This window comes from Coregonus lavaretus (genome assembly GCF_964263955.1).
Source record: "Coregonus lavaretus genome assembly, chromosome: 5".
NCBI classification, from domain to species: domain Eukaryota; kingdom Metazoa; phylum Chordata; class Actinopteri; order Salmoniformes; family Salmonidae; genus Coregonus; species Coregonus lavaretus.
In genome coordinates, this window is record NC_139992.1 from 40,438,510 (window position 1) to 40,465,357 (window position 26,848).

The 26,848-nt window shown below is 45.2% G+C and overlaps 2 protein-coding genes across 3 annotated transcripts in view; one reads left to right on the top strand and one right to left on the bottom strand.

The window, feature by feature from the left end:
• LOC311130154 (cyclin-dependent kinase 17) overlaps window positions 1-17,239 on the bottom strand; it is a 33,434-nt gene extending 16,195 nt beyond the window's left edge. The window contains exon 1 of one of the 2 annotated variants that reach the window (XM_084162841.1): window positions 16,909-17,239. The gene's annotated coding sequence lies outside the window, so the exon portion shown is untranslated. The remainder of the gene's footprint in view (window positions 1-16,908) is intronic. The other variant, XM_084162840.1, reaches the window with a different exon arrangement.
• Window positions 17,240-18,577: 1,338 nt separating this feature from the next.
• Window positions 18,578-26,615, top strand: LOC311128926 (phytanoyl-CoA dioxygenase, peroxisomal-like). Its single transcript, XM_084161162.1, has 9 exons — window positions 18,578-19,753; window positions 20,160-20,215; window positions 20,458-20,568; window positions 20,936-21,104; window positions 24,886-24,967; window positions 25,122-25,303; window positions 25,392-25,541; window positions 25,652-25,783; window positions 25,887-26,615. Exons 1-9 carry the CDS (start codon window positions 19,688-19,690, stop codon window positions 25,938-25,940), a joined length of 1,002 nt encoding a protein of 333 aa, XP_084017288.1. The 5' UTR covers window positions 18,578-19,687; the 3' UTR covers window positions 25,941-26,615.
• Window positions 26,616-26,848: the final 233 nt, after the last annotated feature.

The following is a 26,848-nucleotide window of genomic DNA, read 5'->3' on the forward strand; positions in this document are numbered from 1 at the left end:
ACACCTTCTCCCTCCCTTAACCTCAGAACAGCCTCAATTTGTCGGGGCATGGACTCTACAAGGTGTCGAAGCGTTCCACAGGGATGCTGGCCCATGTCCCACAGTTGTGTCAAGTTGGCTGGATGTCCTTTTGGTGGTGGACCATTCTTGATACACACGGGAAACAGTAGAGTGTGAAAAACCCAGCATTGTTGCGGTCCTTGACACCTACTACCATACCCTGTTCAAAGGCACTTACTGTAAACCTTTTGTCTTGCCCATTCTCCCTCTGAATGGCACACATACACAATCCATGTCTCAGTCCTTCTTTAACCTGTCGCCTCCCCTTCATCTATACTGATTGAAGTGTATTTAACAAGTGACATCAATAAGGGTTCATAGCCTTCACCTGGATTCACCTGGTCAGTCTGGCATGAAAAGAGCAGGTGTTCTTAATGTTTTGTACACTCAGTATATAATTTATATATGTGTGGGAATACTTCAGAACAGATTTCCGAAATTAAAATCACTTGGAGTTGATTTGCTGGTGTTTGTACAGTCTTTTATATCCAACAATAAATAAAAAAACATATCTAACTTTTTATTTTTGCTCAGAAAACTTGGGGGGGGGGGGGGGGGTAAATAAAATCACCCACGGGCCACCAGTTGGGGAAGTCTGCTGTACAGGTAGAGCTGCACGATATGGGCAAATAATCTAATTGTGATTTTTTTTTACCAAATATTGCGATTGTGATTTGACTTGCGATTTAGATCAAAACAATAGGCTGAACTGTTGGAATCATATAAATAAAATGAGTATTCCGACTCTATGGTTGGTGTTGTTTGGCATGACAACTAATGAAAAAGACCTGTAGAAGTTGTTGCGACAGGGTAGGAACCAAAGTGTTGGTCAGAGTTTTCCAGGGGACCCTTATTACATTTGAATGTTACATTCATGAGCCTCTTGAGATATGGGTATTGCACATGTCAATATTGCAATTTTGATTAAAATATAATTCATTGTGTAGCCCTATGTACAGGCTCTGTGTATGAGATAAGCAGTCTTTGTCTCAGATACAGAGTAACAGAGACGGGTATCATCTCTGGGTAAGAGCGTCTGCTAAATGATGTATATGTAAATGTAAAACAAAGAGAGTTCATGTGACAGGGCTGGGGGACTGGGTATAGGGAGTGGGGGGGATACAGCATCTGGCATATCTGAATGATGTGAAAGGGAAAGCACATAGAACTCCCCATCAAACACAATCCAACACACTGGCTCTTGGGCTCTGTCCCGGTATCCCCCTCCATCTCCCTCGTCTCTCCCCCACTCTCTTTCTCTCTCTTATCAACATCCCTTCAAAAAAGCATACATGCGCAAGCAGGCACACACACACACACACAGTCTATACATTCTTCTGTGAAGTCCTGACCCACATTCCAAACCCAAACCAGGCACTCCCTCAGATCTCCCCTTGTTCCCCTTAGCCTGTCCTTCTGGGGATCCCCCAGTGTATCGTGAGTAGGCCAGAGCTCAGTGAAGACGAGGAGACTTCAAAGAGCAGGCAGAGGGGGAGACGGCAGATGACAAAGCCTAATTAAGAATAATACACACACTCACATCCTTAAATTCCTTAAAATTTGACAACTAAGACAGCTCCCTTGAAGTCATGTCCCCAAAGATACAGTAGTTCCACCCCCATTTAGGGAAATCTGCCTTGAGGTTGAATAAGAACAGCAACTTTTCTCTCTCTCCCTTTTGTCTCTAGACCCTGAACTCCTCGTCACCATGGTGACCAAGGCCCCAGTCTATATTCTGCTTCCAAAAGACTACGAGGTCTAGACTATCCCAGAACTCTCTCTGGCTGGCTGCTCTTTTCTCTCCAGTCTCACTCCCACTCTTTGTCAAGTAACTAGGAAATATGATATGGTCGAATTAATATTCAATTGAAAATGGAAAAGGAAAAGAAAAATGGTATGAGAAGGGACGTGAATGTGTGTGTGTTGATGTGTGTGTGTGTGTGTTGATGTGTGTGTGTGTGTGTGAGAGAGTGAGAGTGTGAAAGCGAGAGCAAGCGAGGGATAGAGACAGCGAGGAAAATAGAAAGTTAGCATATTTCGAGTGAGAAGAACAGAATGGTGTCTTTGTATTTGTGTAAGAGGCATGACATCACCAGGGTAACTCCAGGTTAGCTGAGGAAGGTACAAACTAGAACAGAGAAAGAAAGAGTGAAAGAGAACAGAGATCAGAGAGAAACAGAGACAGAGCTGTACTGTAATTCAATACGAAACCAGGACAAAAAAAATACCATGATTTCGAAATGTTCACGAAATTTTATCCATAGAAGGGTCCTTTGGAGGAAGTTTTGTTGACATATGTATATAAAAGCATAACTGAGAAATAATTCATCAAAGTTGGCCTAATGACGCCATAATGTTTCATCTGTAGGCGCTACAAAGCAACAATTGGTGTCATATGAATCTTTACCGCTTGCTCTGTAATATGAATAGTATTTTGATTTCAATAAACACATTTTTACATTAATATAAAAAAATATAAACATGAATATGGAAAAATATGAATTTATTGTTGAAGACAATATACTCTACGGGCATATCAAAAGTTCCAGAGTGGGATCTCTGCTACTTTTATTATGATCAAATTTTTAAGCATTACCAACAGAATGAATGTGAAAATGGATTCAAAATGGTCGCCTTCTGCTGGTCATGTGCAGGATGTGTAATGATACAAGTAAAAGGAGGGCCGTGATTGATTACATTGCCTACTGTGCCAATCTCTCTATAAAATGGGCTATAACTTTAAAACTAGCAGAGATCCCACGCTGAAACTGATATTCCAGTAGAGTATATTATGTTCAACAATAGTTTAAAAAATTGCTACATCTAAAAGATAGTTTTCAATATTTATGTTTATTATTTTCAATATTCATAAATGAAATGTACATTTTTGTGTGAAATCAAAATACTATTCATATTACAGAGCAGCGGTGAAGCTTCATATGACACCAACTTTCGCTTTGTGGCACCTACATATGAAACATTCTGTTGTCTTAAAGGAGGCATGGGTAAGGCCAAAATTATGCTTTTAGATACAAATGTCAAATACATGTCAACAATCCTTCCTCCAAAGGACCATTCTGTGGATTACATTTAATAATTTGACCCGAGGCTAAAATGGTTAACACTGTGATAAGCTATTCAACCACACCCCTGAGGCAAAGGCCTACTACCTGTTCTTAGGGCTGGGCGATATATCAAATTAATTAGAATTTTGGTTTTAGCGCGATGTTCCAAATGCCTGTATTGCAAGAAGGCTATTTTTGTTTGTTTTTATGAGCGTTCTGAGTCTTTTTGGTCTCGTCTCCTTGGATCCTTCTGTGCTGTGTGCACTGTGCACCTTCCCACTGGCACACAGACACCAAGCCCCTCCCCCTGCCACTCACAACAACTAAGATGAAATAACTTCTTCCTCTCTGACAACAAGCAGTTTAAACACGCTATTTGCATTTGAGGTTTGGTCCAACAGAATCGGTCATATGGCCACCCGAAACGCTTAGACATAATTTTACTGTAATAGACGATAACTTAACCTTTCTAACGATACCCTTTTTATGTCTCTTCTCCCAAAATGTTGAACAGAGCAGACCCTACTAAAACGAGAGTATCAATGAACATGATAGTGGAAAATGTATGCTTAGTTTGTCGCGCACGGCATTGCGGTACCACATTCCGCTAGCAGCATTTTAGCCACAGACTTATGTGCTAGCTGTCTTTTTATGCAATGAGCATAAAAATACACATTTATATCAGGAATTGGCAACTCGTTCTCATTCTGAGAAATAAGCATATTCCTATCCAGGTAAGATTTCAATATCTAAACAAAGTGAAGAGGCTATGTTGTTCAAACAGTTGGAGACAGACAGGAGGGTGTATTCATAACAGTTCAACTGTTCTACTTTGTTAGCAAGCAAATAGATCCAAGTTGGCTAGACTTGAAATATAAAGTTTAGCTGGCTACTCACTAGCACGTGGGCTTGTGCTTGAGAGATTGTTTGAGACATTTTCATTTTCTATAATGCCTGCTACCAGAAGTTGGTCATTATTGGGGGATGTGCATTGTAGATGGTTCTGGTAAAATTTAACAGAAAGGGCATTTTCATTGACAGACTTGAAAGCCAGATCAGTGATTATTGCAACAAAAAAAAAGCAGGTTAAAATATTTTGATAAAATAATACAACTATTAGTGGGTCTTATGGGTGTGGAAGGCTTACATTTAGCCTAGGTATAATTTTACAATCCCTGAATTAATGATATTATTGCTGACTGTTTGAAATAGTGTATTGACCTTTAAATTGTACAACAAAGCTTATTTCAGAGATTATTTTGTTGTTGTTGAGATATATATATATATATATATCTCGTGAATTACCCATAAGTAAAACATTTTTTATAAATAAAATAAAATGGAGATATGATTTTTAGGCCATATCGCCCAGCCCTACCTGTTCTGTGTGTCTGCTGTGTACAGAGAGGAGAGTGACGGGCTATAGTTACAGGCTTAGCCCTGGGCTAGCTGACATCACCCCTATGAGATAAAGATCACAGACAGTCACAGACTCCTGTAGGCCACCACACACACCTGTGTAAGAGAAAGGGGGTACAGCAGTGTACACACACACACCAGTGCCAGATGGGTTCCCTCATCTTGTAGGTGTGCCTTACTAACCAAAAGCACCACTGTCCTCAGATGAATCGGATCAAAAGACATGTAGACTAGAAGATACTTCCCAGCACTCACCCACACACAGCATTACACCCGTTCCTAGACCCTGAGGGAGTTCCATTAAGCTGAACCGCGGTGCACCGGGCTATAGCCTGTCATGTGAACGGGAAAAAGCAGTGAGGGAGGAGGGCCTTTCTAAAAATCAATCAGTAATCTGCGCCGCTCAGTCATGTTGTCAACAACGCAGCATGATGCATCATTCAGAAACATACATTTTCCATAAAATATATGTCAGAATTTTCAAACTAGTTTTCATTGGGAAGGCAGATAAAGGTTTTATATCAAAAGCAATCACTTTTGGATGTGAAAACAGAATCCTACTCATTACTCCACGTGCTTAACCTATGTCAATTTTGTTGAGCCAACTTCACTGGCTAACTCATTGATCCTGCTTTGTAGTACACCCCTCTGGAGGCAGCCCGGTTCCAAATCGAATACAATCAACGCAACCCGGTTAACCCAGGGAATGCCCGAGGCATTAATCAAATCCCCTCCCTCGCTCATCACTCCCCCTCCACACCCCTAACCTTGCCTTATCCCAAACACACACACACACAAGCCCTTCCCTTAACCAAACTCAGCCTTATCTTAGCCAGCCTACCCAAACACACAGATGAGGTAGCAACATAAATAATGGAATACTGCCATTAGAGATATAACACTGCCTCCCCTCTGATCTTTTGACCTGCAGCCAGACTCAGGGGTGAGAGGTCAGGCATATCACTATGACAACCTGTGACCCCTGACCTCCCAAAACCCACACGAGCCAACTGGCTGAGAGGTAATGACTGCTGCAGCCAATAACCATAAACCAGTGCTGCCAGGGAGCAACCATTCACATTGATGTAATGGGATGTGTTAGCACAAAACGCTGCGGCTAGACATCCATCACACTGGTTGACTGGAATGAGCCCAACATGCACACACACACACACACACCTCTCAGTGTAAGGAGATAAAAAGAGTTTCAGCGTGACTGACCCTGGAGGGATGAGCTGAAATAACAGCGCTAACGGGTAATAGACGTGTGCGTGTGTGTGTGTGAGAGAGCGTGTGTGTGTACATTAGAGGCCCTTGCGCAAACAGAGACAAAAATACCCATGTCCCAAATGCTGTAAAATCTCCTTCAGTGTGAGAGTGGAGAGAGGAATCTGAGAGAGAGGAAGCCAAGAGAGAGAGAGAGAGAGAGAAAGAGAAAGAGAAAGGAGATAAGAAGAGTGGAGGGATAGCAAAGGAGAGAGGGAATGGGTGAAAGGGGGAGGGAGGAGAAGAGGAGGAGAGGGGCAATAAGGGGGGTTATTTTTAGGTCTGGGTACTGCAGACTCTCACAGCTGAATACACAGTGTGTTGTACAGAGGACAGGCCTGCCATTATACACAGACAAGCATAAACACCACACAGGAACGTGCTCCCTCCCTCTCTCCCTTTTTATATTTGACATTTTAGTCATTTAGTAGATGCTCTTATCCAGAGCGACTTACAGTTAGTGATACTGTAGCTAGGTGGGACAACCACATATATCAGTCATACATTTTTCCTCAATAAAGTAGCAATCAGCAAAGTCAGAGCCTTTCTGATCATAAATACAAACAACACACAGAATAAAGCAGGAAAATGTGTTATCAGAGCCCCATAGTGAGTGGCTTGACACACACACACACACACACACACACAGGGTTTGAACTGGCGCCCAGACACGACAGTGTCATCTGTGTGAAGCAAGGGGGGTTGGAAAGGGACAAAAAGCACTGTGTGTGTGTGTGTGTGAGGGAGGGAGATAAGAAGATGTGCACGGACTAGGCTATACATTATCCCTGTGTCAAATGGAGAGATGAACGGGACAGACTCCAACATGACCCAAACCTCACCCCTAAACACACACATTCTCTTAGCCAGTTTAACGCAACCCTTTGGAGTTGCGTAGACCGCTACCCTTTAACCAGCTTTAGCAATCTCTCAGTCTCGCATGACGACCCTTTGAAAAGATAAAAGACTCCTCTTCTCCTCTGTGCGTCGTTGTCTCATCCCTCTGTGTGAGGGAGGAGCAGAAGGCCACACCGGTGCTGTTATTGAAGCCTCTGTAGTCTGACAGTCAAGTCAATAACGGTCAGCCCCTCCATCCTCTCTTCCTGTAGCATCATCCTCCCACCAGCCCTCTCAGCCTTACAGTTACCCATCTAGCTGTTTACTTCTCCTTTAAAGCCATACCACACTAACAAGGGCTAACGAGCTGCTTCCGGAAGACTCAGGACAGCCAGCCAGAGGAGCACAACAGGGAACGTGTGACTGTGTCCCAAAACACGGGCTTCCTCTTCGCAAGGAACAGCTGGAATAGTTCACATTCCACAGGACAGAGATAGGAGAGGGACACGTACTGAGGGGACACACAAACACAGATACACACGCAAGGATATGAACATTAAAGCAGCAAAATGCCTGTTATCTAAAAGTGTATTCCAACAACATAAAGAGCATATCAATTCTTTCATCCTCGCAAGCTTCAATGGTTTATCACTTCACTGTCTTTTTTCCCACCGTTATCCGTTCACTTCAACTTTCTCTTTTCTTATTGATCCTCCCCTTTCTCACGACCCGCCCCAGGCCCCACCTCTAAACCATAAAGCCCTAGAGAACAGGTGTGCCCACCAGGTGCCCTTAGGGGTCATCCCAGAGACACCCAGGCCAGCACAGGTGGTTGTTGCATCCCACGGTCCCTGTTCTGTTCCCACTGGGCCAGCCAGCGGTGCTTCCTGTCTTTGTCCAGGTCGCTCCAGGTGTGACATTCCTCCTCTTCACCTGAGTGAGGGTTAAGAAGTCAGGAAGATAAATATTCCCGCCTCCCGCCTCCAGCTCAGGCTTCTCAACGCTTTCAGCTAGTCTCCTTTCCTCTCCATTATCTCCATGTCCTCTGATTTGGCTGGAAATTACACGTGAAGGCAGAATGGCTAGGAAATTAGACTAGGAAAGGAAGCCATTCAAGAGTGTCGCCTGCTTCTCAGCCATATTTCCCCTTACCTCACTACCTCCTCCCAATACCACTTTAACCCCACTTCACAAGGTTAATAATTGATCTGCACACCAGTGTCATCTTCAACCAGTGCCAGTCGAAACAGCTGCTGACACACACATAGCCTGCTACCCAAGACCCTCCAAAAGAGTCCTGAGACTATCAGCACTAACACACACCAACATACAGCAGCCGACACACACACGTTACATGAGTTCTGCTACTGTACCATAACAGAACAAACCCTCCTTGTGATGTAACTTTACCTGCAGCTAGATCAAATCAATCAAATGTATTTATAAAGCCCTTTTTACATCAGCAGATGTCACAAAGTGCTATACAGAAACCCAGCCTAAAACCACAAACAGCAAGCAATGCAGATGTAGAAGCACTTTTTTCTTCAGCCTCTTGGCTGTTTGCTAACAAGGTTCCCATGACTTCCTAAAGCTCCAGAGCCCCACAGTGTTAGCTGAACTAGTGAACCAGAGTCAAAAGACACTGTACTCTACTGTCACTGTGCTGTCACCGTGTGCTATGCGGGTTGAGATATGATGGTCTGTACAGCACTGTGAGGGAATGTAAAGAATGTGCCTGTCAGAACAGTGTGCTCACTCCACTAGGCCCCACTATGTAAAGTTACATCACAAGGTAAAGTTTGTTCTGTTATGGTAGCTGAACTCGTGTTCCTCTGTGTGTGTCTGTGTATAGAGTAGGCTTTGTGGAGTTCAAGGCTCCATGAGTTAATCAGCATGTAACGTGACACCAGCACTCTGTATTAGACACAGTCAGTCTGTGCTGTTGTGCGTGTGTCTTTTTCAGGGAATTTGCCTATGAGTGTGTATAATGAGTATAGTATGTGAAATGTGTGTGTACAGTATTTGTGGTGTGCTTAGTGTACGAGTGCTACTGTGTGTGTGTGTGTGTGTGTGTGTGTGTAATATCTGTGAGTGTGTGAATAATCCGCCTGTCTGCTGCTGCTGCTCGGACAATGCCACCCTCTAATCTCCAGATTACCAGCCAATGTCCCAACACCCACAGGGCAACGCATGATGGGACAGTTTCCCCAGGGGGAGAGAGAGAGGGGGGGCACGGCTGTGACAGAGAAGGAGGGAGGGAAAAAAGAGAGGACAAAGACAGAATGTGTGAGTGCACACACACACACACACAGTGCCGGTCTGTGCATGGTACCCGGGTGGTGTTAATCAGACCCTGGGCTCCTTCCAAAAAGGGCAGCTCCAGTTCCCACAATGCCCCTCTTCAGACCACGACAGGAGGGCATTGGGCTCGTCTACAGAAACCCCTCAACCCCACCCAGCTTCCCTCCCTCCCTCCATCAAACTCTTTTCAGGGGACAGAAAGTGTATCCCTCAGTATAAGAAGTAGTCCCATTCCCACCAGAACACAGACCCACGTACATCGACAAAAGTCCAGAGCCATTCATATAAGATGACATCACAGCCAGATAACAATAGACTGGTATTGTACTGTTGGGCCTACACACTCTCATTCTCACACATTGCAGGCTGATATAAATGGCTGATTACGATATATATATGACCTCAATTCTCTCCATATAACAGCAGGAAGGAAGCTGCGGCTCGGTCGCCAAAGCAGACCAAGGATGTGTGTCTAACACACCTTGCAAGTACAGTCTATTTGTTTGCAGAGCAGCACACCAGACACTGAGACAGTGGTGCCTAAATACCATGCCTGTTATCACATAACACTGTAATCAACTACACTGAATGCTTTTTACAGTTGAGCTGTCTACACCACAACTTCCTCAGTTTCACTTTCAAACTATTAATAGAGAGAGAAAGGGATGATTCTCACCATACAAACAAACACAGAAGACCACCCCTCTTCCACATTTCTTACATGGCAGACATAGCTTCCATAATCAGCACGGGTGCATATGTGTCTGTCCCTCCGCCTCCCCTCCCTACATGTGCTGATTCAGTCACCCATGGTCTAAAGCGGGCCTGGGAAAAAGAGCTGGTCAACTGTTGTCACACACAGCAGGGGGTGGACACAGGCAGCTGCTACATAAGTGGAGATAGCCAACAAGTCATTAGGTTTTAGGCATGGTCACCTATCAAATGATCTCCCCTAGGGCTGTTGCGGTGACCGTATTACCGCCACACCGGCAGTCACGAGTCAAATTCCACATGACCGTTTAGTCACGGTAATTAGGCTTCTCCAAGCTCTGATGCTGCTGCTGGTCATTAGTGGCCTACCAAACTTGCTAACTGCCACAAGCTTCCCACAATAAGTTGGGTGAATTTTGGCCCATTCCTCCTGACAGAGCTGGTGTAACTGAGTCAGGTTTGTAGGCCTCCTTGCTCGCACACACTTTTTCAGTTCTGCCCACACATTTTCTATAGGATTGAGGTCAGGGCTTTGTGATGGCCACTCCAATACCTTGACTTTCTTGTCCTTAAGCCATTTTGCCACAACTTTGGAAGTATGCTTGGGGTCATTGTCCATTTGGAAGACCCATTTGCGACCAAGCTTTAACTTCCTGACTGATGTCTTGAGATGTTGCTTCAATATATCCACATAATTTTCCTTCCTCATGATGCCATCTATTTTGTGAAGTGCACCAGTCCCTCCTGCAGCAAAGCACCCCCACAGCATGATGCTGCCACCACCGTGCTTCACGGTTGGGATGGTGTTCTTCGGCTTGCAAGCCTTCCCCTTTTTCCTCCAAACATAACGATGGTCATTATGGCCAAACATTTCTATTATTTTTTTTCATCAGACCAGAGTACATTTCTCCTAAAAGTACGATCTTTGTGTCCATGTGCAGTTGCAAACCATAGTCTGGCTTTTTTATGGCGGTTTTGGAGCAGTGGCTTCTTCCTTGCTGAGCGGCCTTTCAGGTTATGTCGATATAGGACTCGTTTTACTGTGGATATACAGTGGGGGAAACAAGTATTTAGTCAGCCACCAATTGTGCAAGTTCTCCCACTTAAAAAGATGAGAGGCCTGTAATTTTCATCATAGGTAACATAGGTCAACTATGACAGACAAAATTATTTAAAAAATCCAGAAATTCACATTGTAGGATTTTTTATGAATTTATTTACAAATTATAGTGGAAAATAAGTATTTGGTCACCTACAAACAAGCAAGATTTCTGGCTCTCACAGACCTGTAACTTCTTCTTTAAGAGGCTCCTCTGTCCTCCACTCGTTACCTGTATTAATGGCACCTGTTTGAACTTGTTATCAGTATAAAAGACACCTGTCCACAACCTCAAACAGTCACACTCCAAACTCCACTATGGCCAAGACCAAAGAGCTGTCAAAGGACACCAGAAACAAAATTGTAGACCTGCACCAGGCTGGGAAGACTGAATCTGCAATAGGTAAGCAGCTTGGTTTGAAGAAATCAACTGTGGGAGCAATTATTAGGAAATGAAAGACATACAAGACCCCTGATAATCTCCCTCGATCTGGGGCTCCACGCAAGATCTCACCCCGTGGGGTCAAAATGATCACAAGAACGGTGAGCAAAAATCCCAGAACCACACGGGGGGACCTAGTGAATGACCTGCAGAGAGCTGGGACCAAAGTAACAAAGCCTACCATCAGTAACAGACTACGCCGCCAGGGACTCAAATCCTGCAGTGCCAGACGTGTCCCCCTGCTTAAGCCAGTACATGTCCAGGCCCGTCTGAAGTTTGCTAGAGTGCATTTGGATGATCCGGAAGAGGATTGGGAGAATGTCATATGGTCAGATGAAACCAAAATAGAACTTTTTGGTAAAAACTCAACTCGTCGTGTTTGGAGTACAAAGAATGCTGAGTTGCATCCAAAGAACACCATACCTACTGTGAAGCATGGGGGTGGAAACATCATGCTTTGGGGCTGTTTTTCTGCAAAGGGACCAGGACGACTGATCCGTGTAAAGGAAAGAATGAATGGGGCCATGTATCGTGAGATTTTGAGTGAAAACCTCCTTCCATCAGCAAGGGCATTGAAGATGAAACGTGGCTGGGTCTTTCAGCATGACAATGATCCCAAACACACCGCCCGGGCAACGAAGGAGTGGCTTCGTAAGAAGCATTTCAAGGTCCTGGAGTGGCCTAGCCAGTCTCCAGATCTCAACCCCATAGAAAATCTTTGGAGGGAGTTGAAAGTCCGTGTTGCCCAGCGACAGCCCCAAAACATCACTGCTCTAGAGGAGATCTGCATGGAGGAATGGGCCAAAATACCAGCAACAGTGTGTGAAAACCTTGTGAAGACTTACAGAAAACGTTTGACCTGTGTCATTGCCAACAAAGGGTATATAACAAAGTATTGAGAAACTTTTGTTATTGACCAAATACTTATTTTCCACCATAATTTGCAAATAAATTCATTAAAAATCCTACAATGTGATTTTCTGGAGAAAAAAAATCTCATTTTGTCTGTCATAGTTGACGTGTACCTATGATGAAAATTACAGGCCTCTCTCATCTTTTTAAGTGGGAGAACTTGCACAATTGGTGGCTGACTAAATACTTTTTTTCCCCACTGTAGATACTTTTGTACCGGTTTCCTCCAGCATCTTCACAAGGTCCTTTGCTGTTGTTCTGGGATTGATTTGCACTTTTCGCACCAAAGTACGTTCATTTCTAGCAGACAGAACGCGTCTCCTTCCTGAGCGGTATGACGGCTGCATGGTCCCATGGTGTTTATACTTGCGTACTATTGTTTGTACAGATGAACGTGGTACCTTCAGGCGTTTGGAAATTGCTCCCAAGGATGAACCAGACTTGTGGAGGTCTACAAAAAAAATTCTGAGGTCTTGGCTGATTTCTTTTGATTTTCCCATGATGTCAAGCAAAGAGGCACTGAGTTTGAAGGTAGGCCTTGAAATACATCCACAGGTACACCTCCAATTGACTAAAATGATGTGAATTAGCTTATCAGAAGCTTCTAAAGCCATTACATCATTTTCTGGAATTTTCCAAGCTGTTTAAAAGGCACAGTGAACTTAGTATATGTAAACTTCTGACCCACTGGAATTGTGATACAGTGAATTATAAGTGAAATAATCTGTCTGTAAACAATTGTTGGAAAAATTACTTGTGTCATGCACAAAGTAGATTTAGTATATGCTAGTGGTTATATTAATTTGGGATCTATTGCATCCCACAACTGTCCCAGACTATGTTTGGAATATTTATTTCTCACACAGAACTGAATAGGTCGACTCTTGTACTATGGGGGATAGTAGATTGACATAGGCTAGTGCTTTTGCTGTTCGTTGGGCCTACTCATCTTGTTGGCTGACGAAAAGTAAATGTGGACAGTTCTTCCAATATCTTTAATATGCACCTCGGAATTGGATAAGGACATGCGCAGTTGCGTCCCCGATGTGTCTGTCTTCACTTGTAGTCTGTGAGCCGGCTGATGAAATTTCGTGACCGCCACAGCCCTAATCTCCACTACACTTTAATGGTGTATATTTAAGTAATAAAGGCCTGAGGTGGTGTGGTATATGGCCAATATACCACGGCTAAGGGCTGTTCTTACGCACGATGCAACGCGGAGTGCTAGGACACAGCCCTTAGCCGTGGTATATTGGCCATATATCACAAACCCCGAGGTGCCATATTGCAATTATAAACTGGTTACCAACTTAATTAGAGCAGTAAAAATAAATGTTTTGTCATTCCCATGGTATACGGTCTGATATACCTCGGCTTCCAGCCAATCAGCATTCAGGGATCGAACCACCCAGTTTATAATCAATACTTAATCATGTGCAGTATAGACAATATATATGACTTTGAAATTGGAAAAATAGCAATGATAAAGTGTTAGAAGTAACACCTCTGAGTATTCCATCTTACAGAATGCTGTTCTCTGGTTAGTTCTATAGCCGTCTGTACATTCCTTCACCTCTGTTCTAAGACTCTTTAATGTGTCGGTGTGGGAGTGAGGCACACTCAGGCTGCAATAATTACACTAATTATCAAGGCTACAATTAGACTACCCAGAAAAAAACATAATTGCTATGCGCCCCAAAATACACCCAATGACGAAGGACCATGTCCCGAAATCACATGCCATCACATGATAAATAAAGGGGGTCTTTATCAGCCTCCTCTTCCTCCCTCTCTTCTCTGTCCTCCTCTCAGGAATCAGGAACTGATGAAAAGCATCTGATTGACCCTAATGATAATCTGATGTCACATTCCCCACGTCCAGGCAAACAGTTGAACCCTTGGCTGACCAGACTGAGGGGAGAGGGGGAGGCAGAGGATTGTGTGAGTTATCCTGCCTCCCCAATCCATCTCTTCCTCCACACATAATCATACTAGCAGGAATAGGGATGTGCACGCCTCACACACACAAGGACTAAAGAGGAATATAGTCATGGAAAATGTATATCATGCTCTCTCGCCCGCACACACATATAAACACACACTTGTTCATCCCTCAGTATGGTGTTAGCTATGTCTTCAGTGCTAGCTACAGTTCTGGTTGTGGGCACTGTACTTGCTGTTCCTCTCGTCCCTAATCAATGAGTTTTCTCAAGACACAGTTACATAACACAAGATTAAGGCCTGATGTGATAGTGCATGAGAAAGAAAGAGGAAGAGAGAGAGAGAGAGAGAGAGAGAGAGAGAGAGAGAGAGAGAGAGAGATATCTTGTAAGTTGGGATGGATAGAAATAGAGTAAGAGATAGCGCCTGGTTCTGTTGTCAATGGCAACAGTGTATTCTAACCAAGGATGATCATCTGTAAGCCTGTCAGAGTGAGATATTCCTCTCCCATAGCAGACAGGAACTTTATGAGCATACTGCGTACTTTAGCACATCTGCAGTGTGAATGCATGCACTGTCATTGTGGGCATTTGTGACAGTCTGTTAATACTCCCCCCCCCCCCCCCCCCCCCCCCCCCCCCCCCAGAGTGAACACGTTCATATAGGGAGAATAGTCTGGACCCTATCCTCTCTTTTTCATCCCCTAATCTCCTCTCGTCTCTCAGACTTGATTTACTGATTTGCATGTGAAGGCAGACAGAGAGACATATGGATTGAACATTTGTTGGACAGACAGACAGGCACACACTGTGGGTTTAGTAGGCAGAGGGTCCCATGAAAAGAACACTCACAGAGGAACCTTTCCAAAGACAGAGGGAGAGAGAGGACAGCACCGGCTTAGAGAGAGGCTGGTGTCAAAGGAGGAGAGAGGGGAGCTGACACACACAGAGAGACAGGCATAGAAAGAGAAAGAGAGAGAGAGAGAGAGAGAGAGAGAGAGAGAGAGAGAGACATTTTAATAAAAAGAGCGAAAGAGAGAGGGGGCTGGCAAAAGACAGACTGTACAGCACTGTATTCTGTGCAACTGCCATGAATAATAGACATGATCATATCCAATCGGACCTGAGAGGATGAGTGTGAGCCCTTTCATGAGTCATGACACAGAAGAAATTCATGGAGCACCAGTACACCATCACTACCGTATATAATCTGATTCTGTCTCTGTTTTCCTTCCATGCACTTAACCTCCCAGCACCGAGACTGATCAATATCAAAGCTATCGTGGCATGGTTTAAATCAGCAGGGTTACACTGTAGCACTATAGAGAGATTATAGAGAGAGTTGTGACAGAAAAATGAAGGTTTGGGTCAGTATAATTAGCCTGTCCTGAGGGATTGGTTTCACACAGATAGAACAACCTGGAAAGATACTCCTGATCTGGGTCAATGTAGCTGCAGGGAACTGCTAGATCTAACCTGAGTGCATGTACACACACACCACTGGCCAGGAACTAGCTGACACCAACCAAGATTTGACACAAACACCTCTAGTTGATGAAAAACACCCGCTGGATATATGCAGTACTGGGGGGATAGATGGAGGGGAGGGTGCATGTTTCAGCCCAGGGCCATATTGGCTCCAGAAGCACAGTAAAGGGCTGTTCCAGACAGACATGTAGGCTATACCACCACTTGAAAAACATCACAGGGGTCAGAGTTCAAACAACACAGCTCCAATGAGACGAGTAAAGGAGGACGAGTGTCATCACAACCACACACACACCTGTCAAAGTTTGGGACTGCCAATAGGATAGGAAAGAGGGACAATTGGATAGAATGTGTTCCTCAATTCGTCTCTGATATGTTGGCCTCTTCCAACTACACTCACAAGGTATGACATTAATGTGGGGATGTATCCTATGCCAGTCTGCTTGCCTGGTTTCTTTATGGCATCGTTTTCAGAGGGAAATCTGACTGAACTGATCCATTTCCACCAATTATACCATGATATTGTTTCCCTGAGAGGCAGTCACAGCCAAGGGCTGCTACACTGATATTAGAGTGTGCCAGGAATTACTGTGGTCCAAGGAACCAATTCCTCATCATCACCATTACACACTTACAGTAACCCTGGTTCAGACATCTATATGCTGTGAATTGTAACTTATAGGCTTAACAACCTTACATTCATCGATAACATTGTACACAGTAGCCAATCAGTTTCATATATGCACATTTGACACATAAACTTACAATGTGCGACACTGTTGGGCACCTGTTATGGACCTTTAGGACTATTTTTTCAGATAGGCTACAGCAAAACATCATAAAATGGGGAAAAAACGAACGAAGCCAGTGTAATGCTGAAGGGATTCTTTGTGTATAAAATGTGCTGACATGCATCCAACTGGCACGGGTCATGGCATTGACTATTTACACCATGTATACTGTACTCAACACTTTCAATATAACCTACTGTATGTACATGCTTCAGCTTTTTCTGAGTGTATAGCCTAAAAGGTGTTGACAAAATGGTGTTAGAAATCAAATGGTGCGTAGCCTATAGGCTGAAGGCAAATAAACAGAAATGGTATTGCCCATTGTAAACACTCACTACGGTATTTAAACCACAAATATAATTGTGTTTATAAAACTCATAATAGTAGATGTCCTGTAGCTAGTCCTATTTTGACAAGCGAGCAAAATAGTTGGTCAGCTCAACTAGACGCTTGTGGCGACGCAACATTGCGCGCTGGCAACATTGTTTCTACTCCTTTCAAAGCGGCATAGCAGTAGCCATTCTGATGGATAGTGTGATTGTAAACCTAAATGAAGCCACAACATTTGGCTACTTACCAGAAACGATGTACGTTGTTTCGACCTGACTTCCAGACCTCGATAGGCGCTTCCTCGGAGGCCGGATGCCAGTCTTTCCACCCACCCGTAAAAACAGTTCGTCTACGTCTTGCTTTCCGCTTGCGCACCTTATTCCGTATAGAATGTTCTCACATGAACACCGTTTTCAAATGATAAAAATGACAGACCAGATTCTGAAAGCTCACTTCTATGACGAGCAGGGAGCTTATGGGGAGTGAGAACGGATTGTGTCGGTGGATGAACCCGTAGGGTTGCAAGCTGTGGCTGCCCGCATTCTGACGCCTCCGCCTATGCTGCTGCTGACATGGAGAGAGAGAGAGAGATGGGGGAAATGAACTGAATGCGATTGGTGGCCGCCTACCAGCAGCACCAATATGGCCCTTCATTCAATGAGTAGTTTTGTAGCGCCTCCTGCAGTAAGCCTACTACACAGATAAATCATAGCCTACATACCCTGACAACTAGGCCTATTAATCAGTGGTGCAAAGTACCTAAATAAAAAATACTTTAAAGTACTACCTAAGTCGTTTTTTGGGGTGTCTATACTTTACTATTTTTATTTTGGACAACTTTTACTTTTACTTCACTACATTCCTAAAGAAAGTAATGTAGTTTTACTCCATACATTTTCCCTGACACCCAAAAATATTCGTTACATTTTGAATGCTGAGCAGGACAGAAAAATTGTCCAATTCACGCACTTATCAAGAGAACATCCCTGGTCATCCCTACTGCCTCTGATCTGGAGGACTCATTAAACACACATGCTTCGTTTGTAAATTATATCTGAGTGTTGGTGTGTCCCTGGCTATCCATAAATTAAAAATACAAGAAAATGGTGCCGTCTGGTTTGCTTAATATAAGGAATTTGAAATTATTTATACTTTTACTTTTGATACTTAAATATATTTAAAACAAAATACTTTTAGACTTTTACGCAAGTATTATTTTACTGGATGACTTTCACTTTTACTTGAGTCATTTTCTATTAAGATATCTTTACTTTTACTAAAGTATGACAATTGTGTACTTTTTCCACACCTGCTATTAATTTATGAACTCTCTTGGAATTGGATTGGGCCCTTTGATTTTGGAAGCATGCATGGATCGATCAACTTAGGCTAAGGGAATTAATTCTCACTTGAGTCTGCGTCTGTTGATCTCTGTCTCCTACTAGCTCATTCAAGGCTATATCTGTTGCATGTTTTGTAAGTTTGTCACAAAGATGCTCTGTTTTCTTTTCTTCTCTCACGCGGATGGTTGTCATCGGACGGGATTGGGGAGTGGTATTTAGTGTTTAGTGTCCAATTATTTGTTTGCTTGTTTGTTGTTGTTGTTGTTGTTGTTGACCATGACTGAAATGAGCTCTGAGGCCAGGCTGAAATAGTGGAAAGCTTCCATTCAATTACATTTACATTTACGTCATTTAGCAGACGCTCTTATCCAGAGCGACTTACAAATTGGTGCATTCACCTTATAGCCAGTGGGATAACCACTTTACAATTTTATTTTTTTATTTTTTTATTTTTTTATTTTTTTTGGGGGGGGGGGGGGGGGGTAGAAGGATTACTTTATCCTATCCCAGGTATTCCTTAAAGTGGTGGGGTTTCAAATGTCTCCGGAAGGTGGTGAGTGACTCCGCTGTCCTGGCGTCGTGAGGGAGCTTGTTCCACCATTGGGGTGCCAGAGCAGCGAACAGTTTTGACTGGGCTGAGCGGGAACTATGCTTCCGCAGAGGAAGGGGAGCCAGCAGGCCAGAGGTGGATGAACGCAATACCCTCGTTTGGGTGTAGGGACTGATCAGAGCCTGAAGGTACGGAGGTGCCGTTCCCCTCACAGCTCCATAGGCAAGCACCATGGTCTTGTAACAGATGCGAGCTTCAACTGGAAGCCAGTGGAGTGTGCGGAGGAGCGGGGTGACGTGAGAGAACTTGGGAAGGTTGAACACCAGACGGGCTGCGGCATTCTGGATGAGTTGTAGGGGTTTAATGGCACAGGCAGGGAGCCCAGCCAACAGCGAGTTGCAGTAATCCAGACGGGAGATGACAAGCGCCTGGATTAGGACCTGTGCCGCTTCCTGTGTAAGGCAGGGTCGTACTCTCCGAATGTTGTAGAGCATGAACCTACAGGATCGGGTCACCGCCTTGATGTTAGCGGAGAACGACAGGGTGTTGTCCAGGGTCACGCCAAGGCTCTTCGCACTCTGGGAGGAGGACACAACGGAGTTGTCAAGTGTGTGTGTGTGTGTGTGTTTGGTTTTACTATCCTTGTGGGGAACAAAAGTCCTCACAAGGATAGTAAATCAAGGAAAATTGTGGGGATATTTTGCCGGTCGCCACAAGGAAAAACGTATATTGTAGGCTTGGGGTGTAGGGTTAGGGTTACAATTAGGGTTCGCATTAGGGTTATAGGTTTAGGGTTAGGTTTAGGGGGTTTTAGGGTTAAGGTAAGGGTTAGGATTAAGGTTAAGGTTAGGATAACGGTTAGGTGTAAGGGAAAATAGGATTTTGAATGGGACTCAATTGTTTGTACCCCACAAGCATAGTAAAACAAACGAGTGTGTGTATGTGTATGCGCGCGCGCGCGTGTGTGTCAATGTCCTTCTCACTTGTGGACTTTGACCTAGTTGGAGAGTAGTCTACACCAGCAGCATAGGCCTACATAACAGTGGCCATATGACTGTCTGTCACTGTGTAGATTGAAGACGCATCGGCATACAGAATAAAGGAATACAGAATAAAACATATATTCTTGCAAAATGTTTCGAGCGGCAGACAGACTGAAAGTGGTCTTGAATCATCTAGATCGACCATCTTCTTTTGTTGTATCCTTTTCAACTGTTTTACTGAAAATGTCGTGTGTTTCTCCATGGCTGAGCCGTGCTGGAATTTCTGACCGACTTTCAGGGACTGTGCGTCGGTACAGTTTCGCAGGACAGACCGGGGCATGAGTAAATTGTCAGGCCTTTTCAGAGCGAACTGAACATTGGGAGTGGAACTATAACATTGCAAAATGTATTTATTTTCTGTAGGCTAAATGTGTTTATTTATCCATATAAGACTACAATATCTTATTGGCTATGTATGCGTAAAAAGCGCGCTTGTATAGTCTAACTATTAGGCTATAGCTATTCACAATTTAATTTGTTGACAATAATTAACGATATAACATAGTTTACATAAATGTGTAATAGCTACAAATAAAATATGGTCTTAACTCATTGCATAAAGCAACCATCTTCTACCTCTGGCCAAAACGTTGCCTACTATCAACCACAAGCGCTGAGGTAAGTGACACCTCAATCTCATATTTGGGCTGTTTTTGACTCTGTCAATGGCCTTATATTATGACAGTCTAAAGGTATAGGTACTGACCCTTGCCCTACTTACTGCACACATTACACAATGCTGAAATCATCTCAGTAGTACATTCAACTTTGAGTTACCATCACACTGTATCTAAACACTGTAACACAGGCATAGAGTCTAATAAGCGTTTATCACACTGTCATTCACTTGCTGTATCCAGGTATTCCTTTGACAATGATCTGCTGAGCACTGAGCAGAGAATCTCCTATGAGGAGGATGGCTTCCTCCTTATCAAGGGCCTGGTGTCTGGGGAGGACATTGACAGATTCAGGTAAGACCACAACACCATGAGAGAGACAACAGAAAGGTCTCAGATGAGACTGAAAGGAAAACACTAGATAAACAAAAAACAGGCAGCTAACATAGAATGTACTAAAAGTACTAAAAGACCACATAAGAGAAAAATGGCTGAACATCACCTGACTTGACTTTCTCCACCAGCGCTTCAATATGTCCCGTCTTTGACCCCACATGTAGCATGGTTCACCAGTAGAACACTGCTCCTCTGTACCAGAGAAACATGGCTTTACCAGCTAGGCTTAATTAGTGATGCTACACTGAACAAAACTGCTGTTCCTCTAAGGACTGAGTTTGTGTGTCTGCGTATGTGTGTGTGTCTGTGCCCGTGTGTGTGGCAGGGCGGCGTTTGAGCGGATATGCCGTCGGGAGGTACAGGTCCCGGGGCTGGTGGTGATGAGGGACGTGTCCATCGCCAAGTCAGAGTTCGTCCCTGACCAGAAGGCCATCTCCAAGCTGCAGGACTTCCAGGAAGACCCTGAGCTATTCCGCTACTGTAGCCTGCCTCAGGTACACACACTGCATGGACACACACACATGGACCCACGTGCGGGCAATCGTTGTTCATTTTTTTGGTGAGCGCTGAGGAAGACATATACAGTGCATTCGGAAAGTATTCCCACATTTTGTTATATTATAGCCTAATTCTAAAATGGATTAAATCATTTTTTTCCCTCATCAATCTACACACAATACCCCATAATGACAAAGCAAAAACAGGTTTTTAGAAATGTTTGCAAAAAAAAAAAAAAAAAAAACTGAAATGTTACATTTACATAAGTATTCAGACCCTTTACTCAGTACTTTGTTGAAGCACCTTTGTCAGCGATTACAGCCTTGAGTCTTCTTGGGTATGATGCTACAAGTTTGGCACATCTGTATTTGGGGACTTTCTCCCAATCTTTTCAACAGATCCTCTCAAGCTTAGTCAGGTTGGATGGGGAGCGTTGCTGCACAGCTATTTTCAGGTCTTTCCAGAGATGTTTGATCGGGTTCCAGTCCGGGCTCTGGCTGGGCCACTTAAGGACATTCAGAGACTTCTCCCGAAGCCACTACTGCATTGTCTTGGCTGTGTGCTTAGGGTGGTTGTCCTGTTGGAAGGTGAACCTTCGCCCCGGTGTGAGGTCCTGAGCGCTCTGGAGCAGGTTTTCATCAAGGATCTCTCTGTACTTTGCTCCGTTCATCTTTCCCTCGATCCAGACTAGTCTCCCAGTCCCTGCTGCTGAAAAACATCCCAATTGCAAGATGCTGCCACCACCATGCTTCACCTTAGGGATGGTGCCAGGTTTCCTCCAGACATGACGCTTGGCATTCAGGCCAAAGAGTTCAATCTTGGTTTCATCAGACCAGAGAATCTTGTTTCTCATGGTCTGAGAGTCCTTTAGGTGCCTTTTGGCAAACTCCAAGCGGGCTGTCATGTGCCTTGTACTGAGGAGTAGCTTCCGTCTGACCACTCTACCATAAAGGCCTGATTGGTAGAGTGCTGCAGAGATGGATGTCCTTCTGGAAGGTTGTACCATCTCCACAGAGGAACTCTAGAGCTCTGTCAAAGTGACCATCGGGTTCTTGGTCACCTCCCTGACCAAGGCCCTTCTCCCCTGATTGCTCAGTTTGGCTTGGCAGCCAGCTCTAGGAAGAGTCTTGGTGGTTCCAAACTTCTTCCATTTAAAAATGATGGAGGCCACTGTGTTCTTGGGGACCTTCAATGTTGCAGAAATTATTTGGTACCCTTCCCCAGATCTGTGCCTCGACACAATCCTGTCTCGGCGCTCTATGGACAATTCCTTGGACCATATGGCTTGGTTTTTGCTCTGACATGCACTGTCAACTGTGGGACCTTATATAGACAGGTGTGTGCCTTTCTAAATCATGTCCAATCAATTGAATTTACCACAGGTGGACTCCAATCAAGTTGTAGTGTCACGCCCTGGCTCTGGGAACTCTTAAATGTTGAGCCAGGGTGTGTAGTTTCGATGTTGTGTTTGTCTATGTTAGTTTCTAGATCGTTTAGATCTATGTTGGCCAGGGTGGTTCCCAATCAGAGGCAGCTGTAGCTCGTTGTCTCTGATTGGGGACCATACTTAGGCAGCCTTTTGGCACCAGTCAGTTGTGGGATCTTGTTCCGTGTGAGGTATGTTATTTGTCTACCTTGGACGTCACGTTTCGTTTGTTGTTTTGGTTGTGCGTTTATTCGTGAAATAAATATGAATACATATCACGCTGCGCCTTGGTCCTTCTCGTTCATGAACGATCGTGACAGAAGATCCCACCAATCCTGGATCAAGCAGCGTGACGAGGAGAGAGGATGGACTTGGGAGGAGATGAGCGAGAGTCTGGCAAGAGGGATGGAGGCCATGATCACGGGGGAGAGACAAGCCCAAAAATTTTTTAGGGGGGGCTCACGCCGTGGACGACGAGGCAGCAGGAGGCCGAGATAGAGCGGTTCAGCCGTTTAGCAGAGGAGGCCGCCAGATTAAGGGGGTCGTTGGTTCAGAGGGAGCAGAAGGAAAGTGTAGAGGCACAGCGAGAGGAGCTGGTTAGGCAGCAGAAGGAGCGGGGGTTAATGAAGGAACCCAGTCCCGCTCCTCGCACCAATCAAGTGGTGCGTGTCGCCAGTACGGTTCGGCCCGTTCCTGCTCCTTGCATCAAGCCAGTGGTGCGCGTCGCCAGTCCGGCCTGGCCTGTTCCTGCCCCTTGCACCAAGCCAGTGGTGCGCGTCGCCAGCCCGGCCCGGCCTGTTCCTGCCCCTCGCACCAAGCGAGTGGTGCGCGTCTCCAGCCCGGCCCGGCCTGTTCCTGCCCCTCGCACCAAGCCAGTGGTGCGCGTCGCCGGCCCAGCCTGTTCCTGTCCCCCGCACCAAGCCAGTGGTGCGCGTCGTCAGCCCAGTCCGGCCCGTTCCTGCTCCCCGCACCAAGCCAGGGGTGCGCGTCATCAGCCAGGTCCGGCCTGTTCCTGCTCCCTGCACCAGGCCAGTGGTGCGCGTCGCCAGTCTGGTACGGCCCGTTCCTGCTCCCCGCACCAAGCCAGTGGTGCGCGTCGTCAGCCCAGTCCGGCCCGTTCCTGCTCCCCGCACCAAGCCAGGGGTGCGCGTCATCAGCCAGGTCCGGCCCGTTCCTACTCCCCGCACCAAGCCAGTGGTGCGTGTGTCCAGTCCGGCACGGCCCGTGCCTGTTCCACCGGTGCCTGGTCCGGCACCGGTCAGCTGCTACACTCCGGAGCCAGAGCAATCCACTCCACCGGGGTCCAGTCCAGCTCCGGTCAGCGGCTCCACTCCGGAGCCAGAGCAGTCCGCTCCACCGGTGCCTGATCCAGCTCCGGTCAGCGGCTCCACTCCGGAGCCAGAGCAGTTCGATCCACCGTCGTCGGGTCCAGCTCCAGTCAGCGGTTCCAGACCAGACCAGGGGCGCAACAGGGAGGCGGATAATAGGTGGTGGTCACGCCCAGAGCCGGATCCGCCTCTGAGGCGGAATGCCCACCCGGCCCCTACCCTGTTATGTTTAGGTTGCGTGGTCGGAGTCCGCACCTTTGGGGGGGGGTACTGTCACGCCCTGGCTCTGGGGACTCTTAAATGTTGAGCCAGGGTGTGTAGTTTCGATGTTGTGTTTGTCTATGTTAGTTTCTAGATCGTTTAGATCTATGTTGGCCAGGGTGGTTCCCAATCAGAGGCAGCTGTAGTTCGTTGTCTCTGATTGGGGACCATACTTAGGCAGCCTTTTGGCACCAGTCAGTTGTGGGATCTTGTTCCGTGTGAGGTATGTTATTTGTCTACCTTGGACGTCACGTTTCGTTTGTTGTTTTGGTTGTGCGTTTATTAGTGAAATAAATATGAATACATATCACGCTGTGCCTTGGTCCTTCTCGTTCATGAACGATCGTGACATGTAGAAACATCTCAAGGATGATCAATGGAAACAGGATGCACCTGAGCTCAATTTCGAGTCTCATAGCAAAGGGTCTGAATGCTTATGTAAATAGATGAGAAAAATACATATTTCATTCATTTTAGAATAAGGCTGTAACGTAACAAAATGTGGAAAAAGTCAAGGGGTCTGAATACTTTCCGAATGCACTGTATATCGATGTTCTTCAAACGTCCAAAATCGAAGTCTATTTCTAGTGATCAGGCAGACACGGATGCATACACACACACACACACACACACACACACACACACACACACACACACACACACACACACACACACACACACACAGTGTGTCTGTCTTTCTTTCCTTTTTTTATTTTTTCCACATCAAGTTTTTATTATTTCAATTGTCTTTGTCTTTCTCAGATCCTGAATTATGTGGAGTGTTTCACTGGTCCCAACATCATGGCCATGCACACCATGCTGATCAACAAGCCCCCAGACACAGGTACAGAATAGTGTGACCCTTATCTAACCTCTAACCCCTGACCCTCAACCCCTAACATTGACCCTTATCCAGAAAGACACACACAGACACACCTTATTGAGAGTGAAAACAAAGAGCCTGCCTATTTAATCCAATGTATGTTTATGTTTCTCAGGTAATAAGACGTCTCGCCACCCCATGCACCAGGACCTGCACTATTTTCCATTCCGTCCGGCGGACCGCATCGTGTGTTCCTGGACCGCCATGGAGAAAGTTCACCGCCAGAACGGCTGCCTGGTGGTCCTGCCTGGTTCTCACCACGGCACCCTCAAAGAACACGACTACCCAGAGTGGGAGGTGATACACACATACACACCTGCATCCTCAACAAGCACGACTACTCCCACTAGATCTTGTGACATCATTTCCCTTTCCTCTTCCTCAGGGCGGGATCAATAAGATGTACCACGGTGTCCGTGACTACGACCCCAATCATCCCAGGTTGCACCTGGAGATGGAGAAAGGAGACACGGTGTTCTTCCACCCTCTATTGATCCACGGATCTGGAATGAACCAGACGCAGGGCTTCCGCAAGGTAACACACTCACCCCTGTAAAACACTCTGGAAGCCATAGATACATAACCATTCTAGGATCCCTAAATCTTGGAGTGTGTGTGTGTGTGTGTGTTTGTGCGTGTGTGTAGGCCATCTCCTGCCACTATGCCAGTGCTGACTGCTACTACATTGACGTGAGGGGAACCACCCAGGAGAACATAGGGCAGGAGGTGAAAGAGATCGCAGCAAGGAAATATGCTGTTGATGACGTCACATTTGAGGTACATCTTTGCAGGAGTGATACAGTACACATCAAACACATGTTAATAAACTGTGTATAACAGTGTGCAGTGTCTAAAACTGTCTGTTTTGTGTGTGTTATAGGATACCTGGGCTGTAAGGGGCCGTCTGGTGCAAGGGGATAGGACCAATCTGTGAGAGAGCCCGCCCACCGCAGTGTGATGGTCACTCACCACTAACAACCTGCCAATCAAAGGAGATTGAAAAGAGTTGACAAATCTACCAGCCAATAAACTGAGACTCAGTGATGGGAGTAATGTATTCATTAGGTGAGAGAGATTGTCCAAGAGTGCAGTCAGGGATGTTTGCTGGGTGTGTTTAACATATTAAACTAAAGGGACGTTAATTGAACAGTTAAATATTGATTGAAGTGATCATCTTCTGCCTAACAATAAAGCACTTACTGTGTGGTGGACTGGAGTGAGAGGAGCAGAGGCAGAATGTGTGAGAGATAGAGAGAGAGAGAGAGAGAGAGAGAGATAGACTGGGAGTGTGTACGAGAGAGGTGAGTGGATGAAGGTGAATAGGAGGCTATTTCTGTTATGAATATGAGTATGTTTTAGTACACTTTGGAAACCAGGTACTCAGGGTGTCACTTTGTAGACCAGTCCGCCATGAAATACCAGGAACCTTGATGCCTTCATATAACAGAATCCTAGTTGTATTTTACATCACCTCCTTAACAATCAAATCTATGCTGCTTTTAATGAGTGTAATGAGTACTTATGTTTAAAAGCGGTTTGTAAATTAGTTTATATGTGATTTCCTTTCATTATTGTCGATGTAACTGACAATAAACGGACTCAGAATCAATTGCTTCACTCTCTTTATTATCTGTTCATTGGAGTTCTAGTGAGGATGGTGAGGTACTCTCTTGGTTTCCTCACTCCTTTGTGCTGCATCCCAGACACACACACACCACCTCAGAGACCATTTTTGATCCCCTTAATCTGATGTATTTTACCTAAACCTTCCCCTTCCCCCTCGACCCAATCTGCTTTCCAGACACGCTCCCAGCCAGCTCCTCCCCCCAGCCCCAAGCCTTA

Bases quoted from the DNA above. Each gene is read 5' to 3' on its own strand.
- LOC311128926 (XM_084161162.1), top strand. From the start codon at position 19,688: ATGTTTCGAGCGGCAGACAGACTGAAAGTGGTCTTGAATCATCTAGAT. The intron at 21,105-24,885 runs GTACACACACTG...TGTCTTTCTCAG, and splicing joins GCTACTGTAGCCTGCCTCAG to ATCCTGAATTATGTGGAGTG. The intron at 25,542-25,651 runs GTAACACACTCA...GCGTGTGTGTAG, and splicing joins AGACGCAGGGCTTCCGCAAG to GCCATCTCCTGCCACTATGC.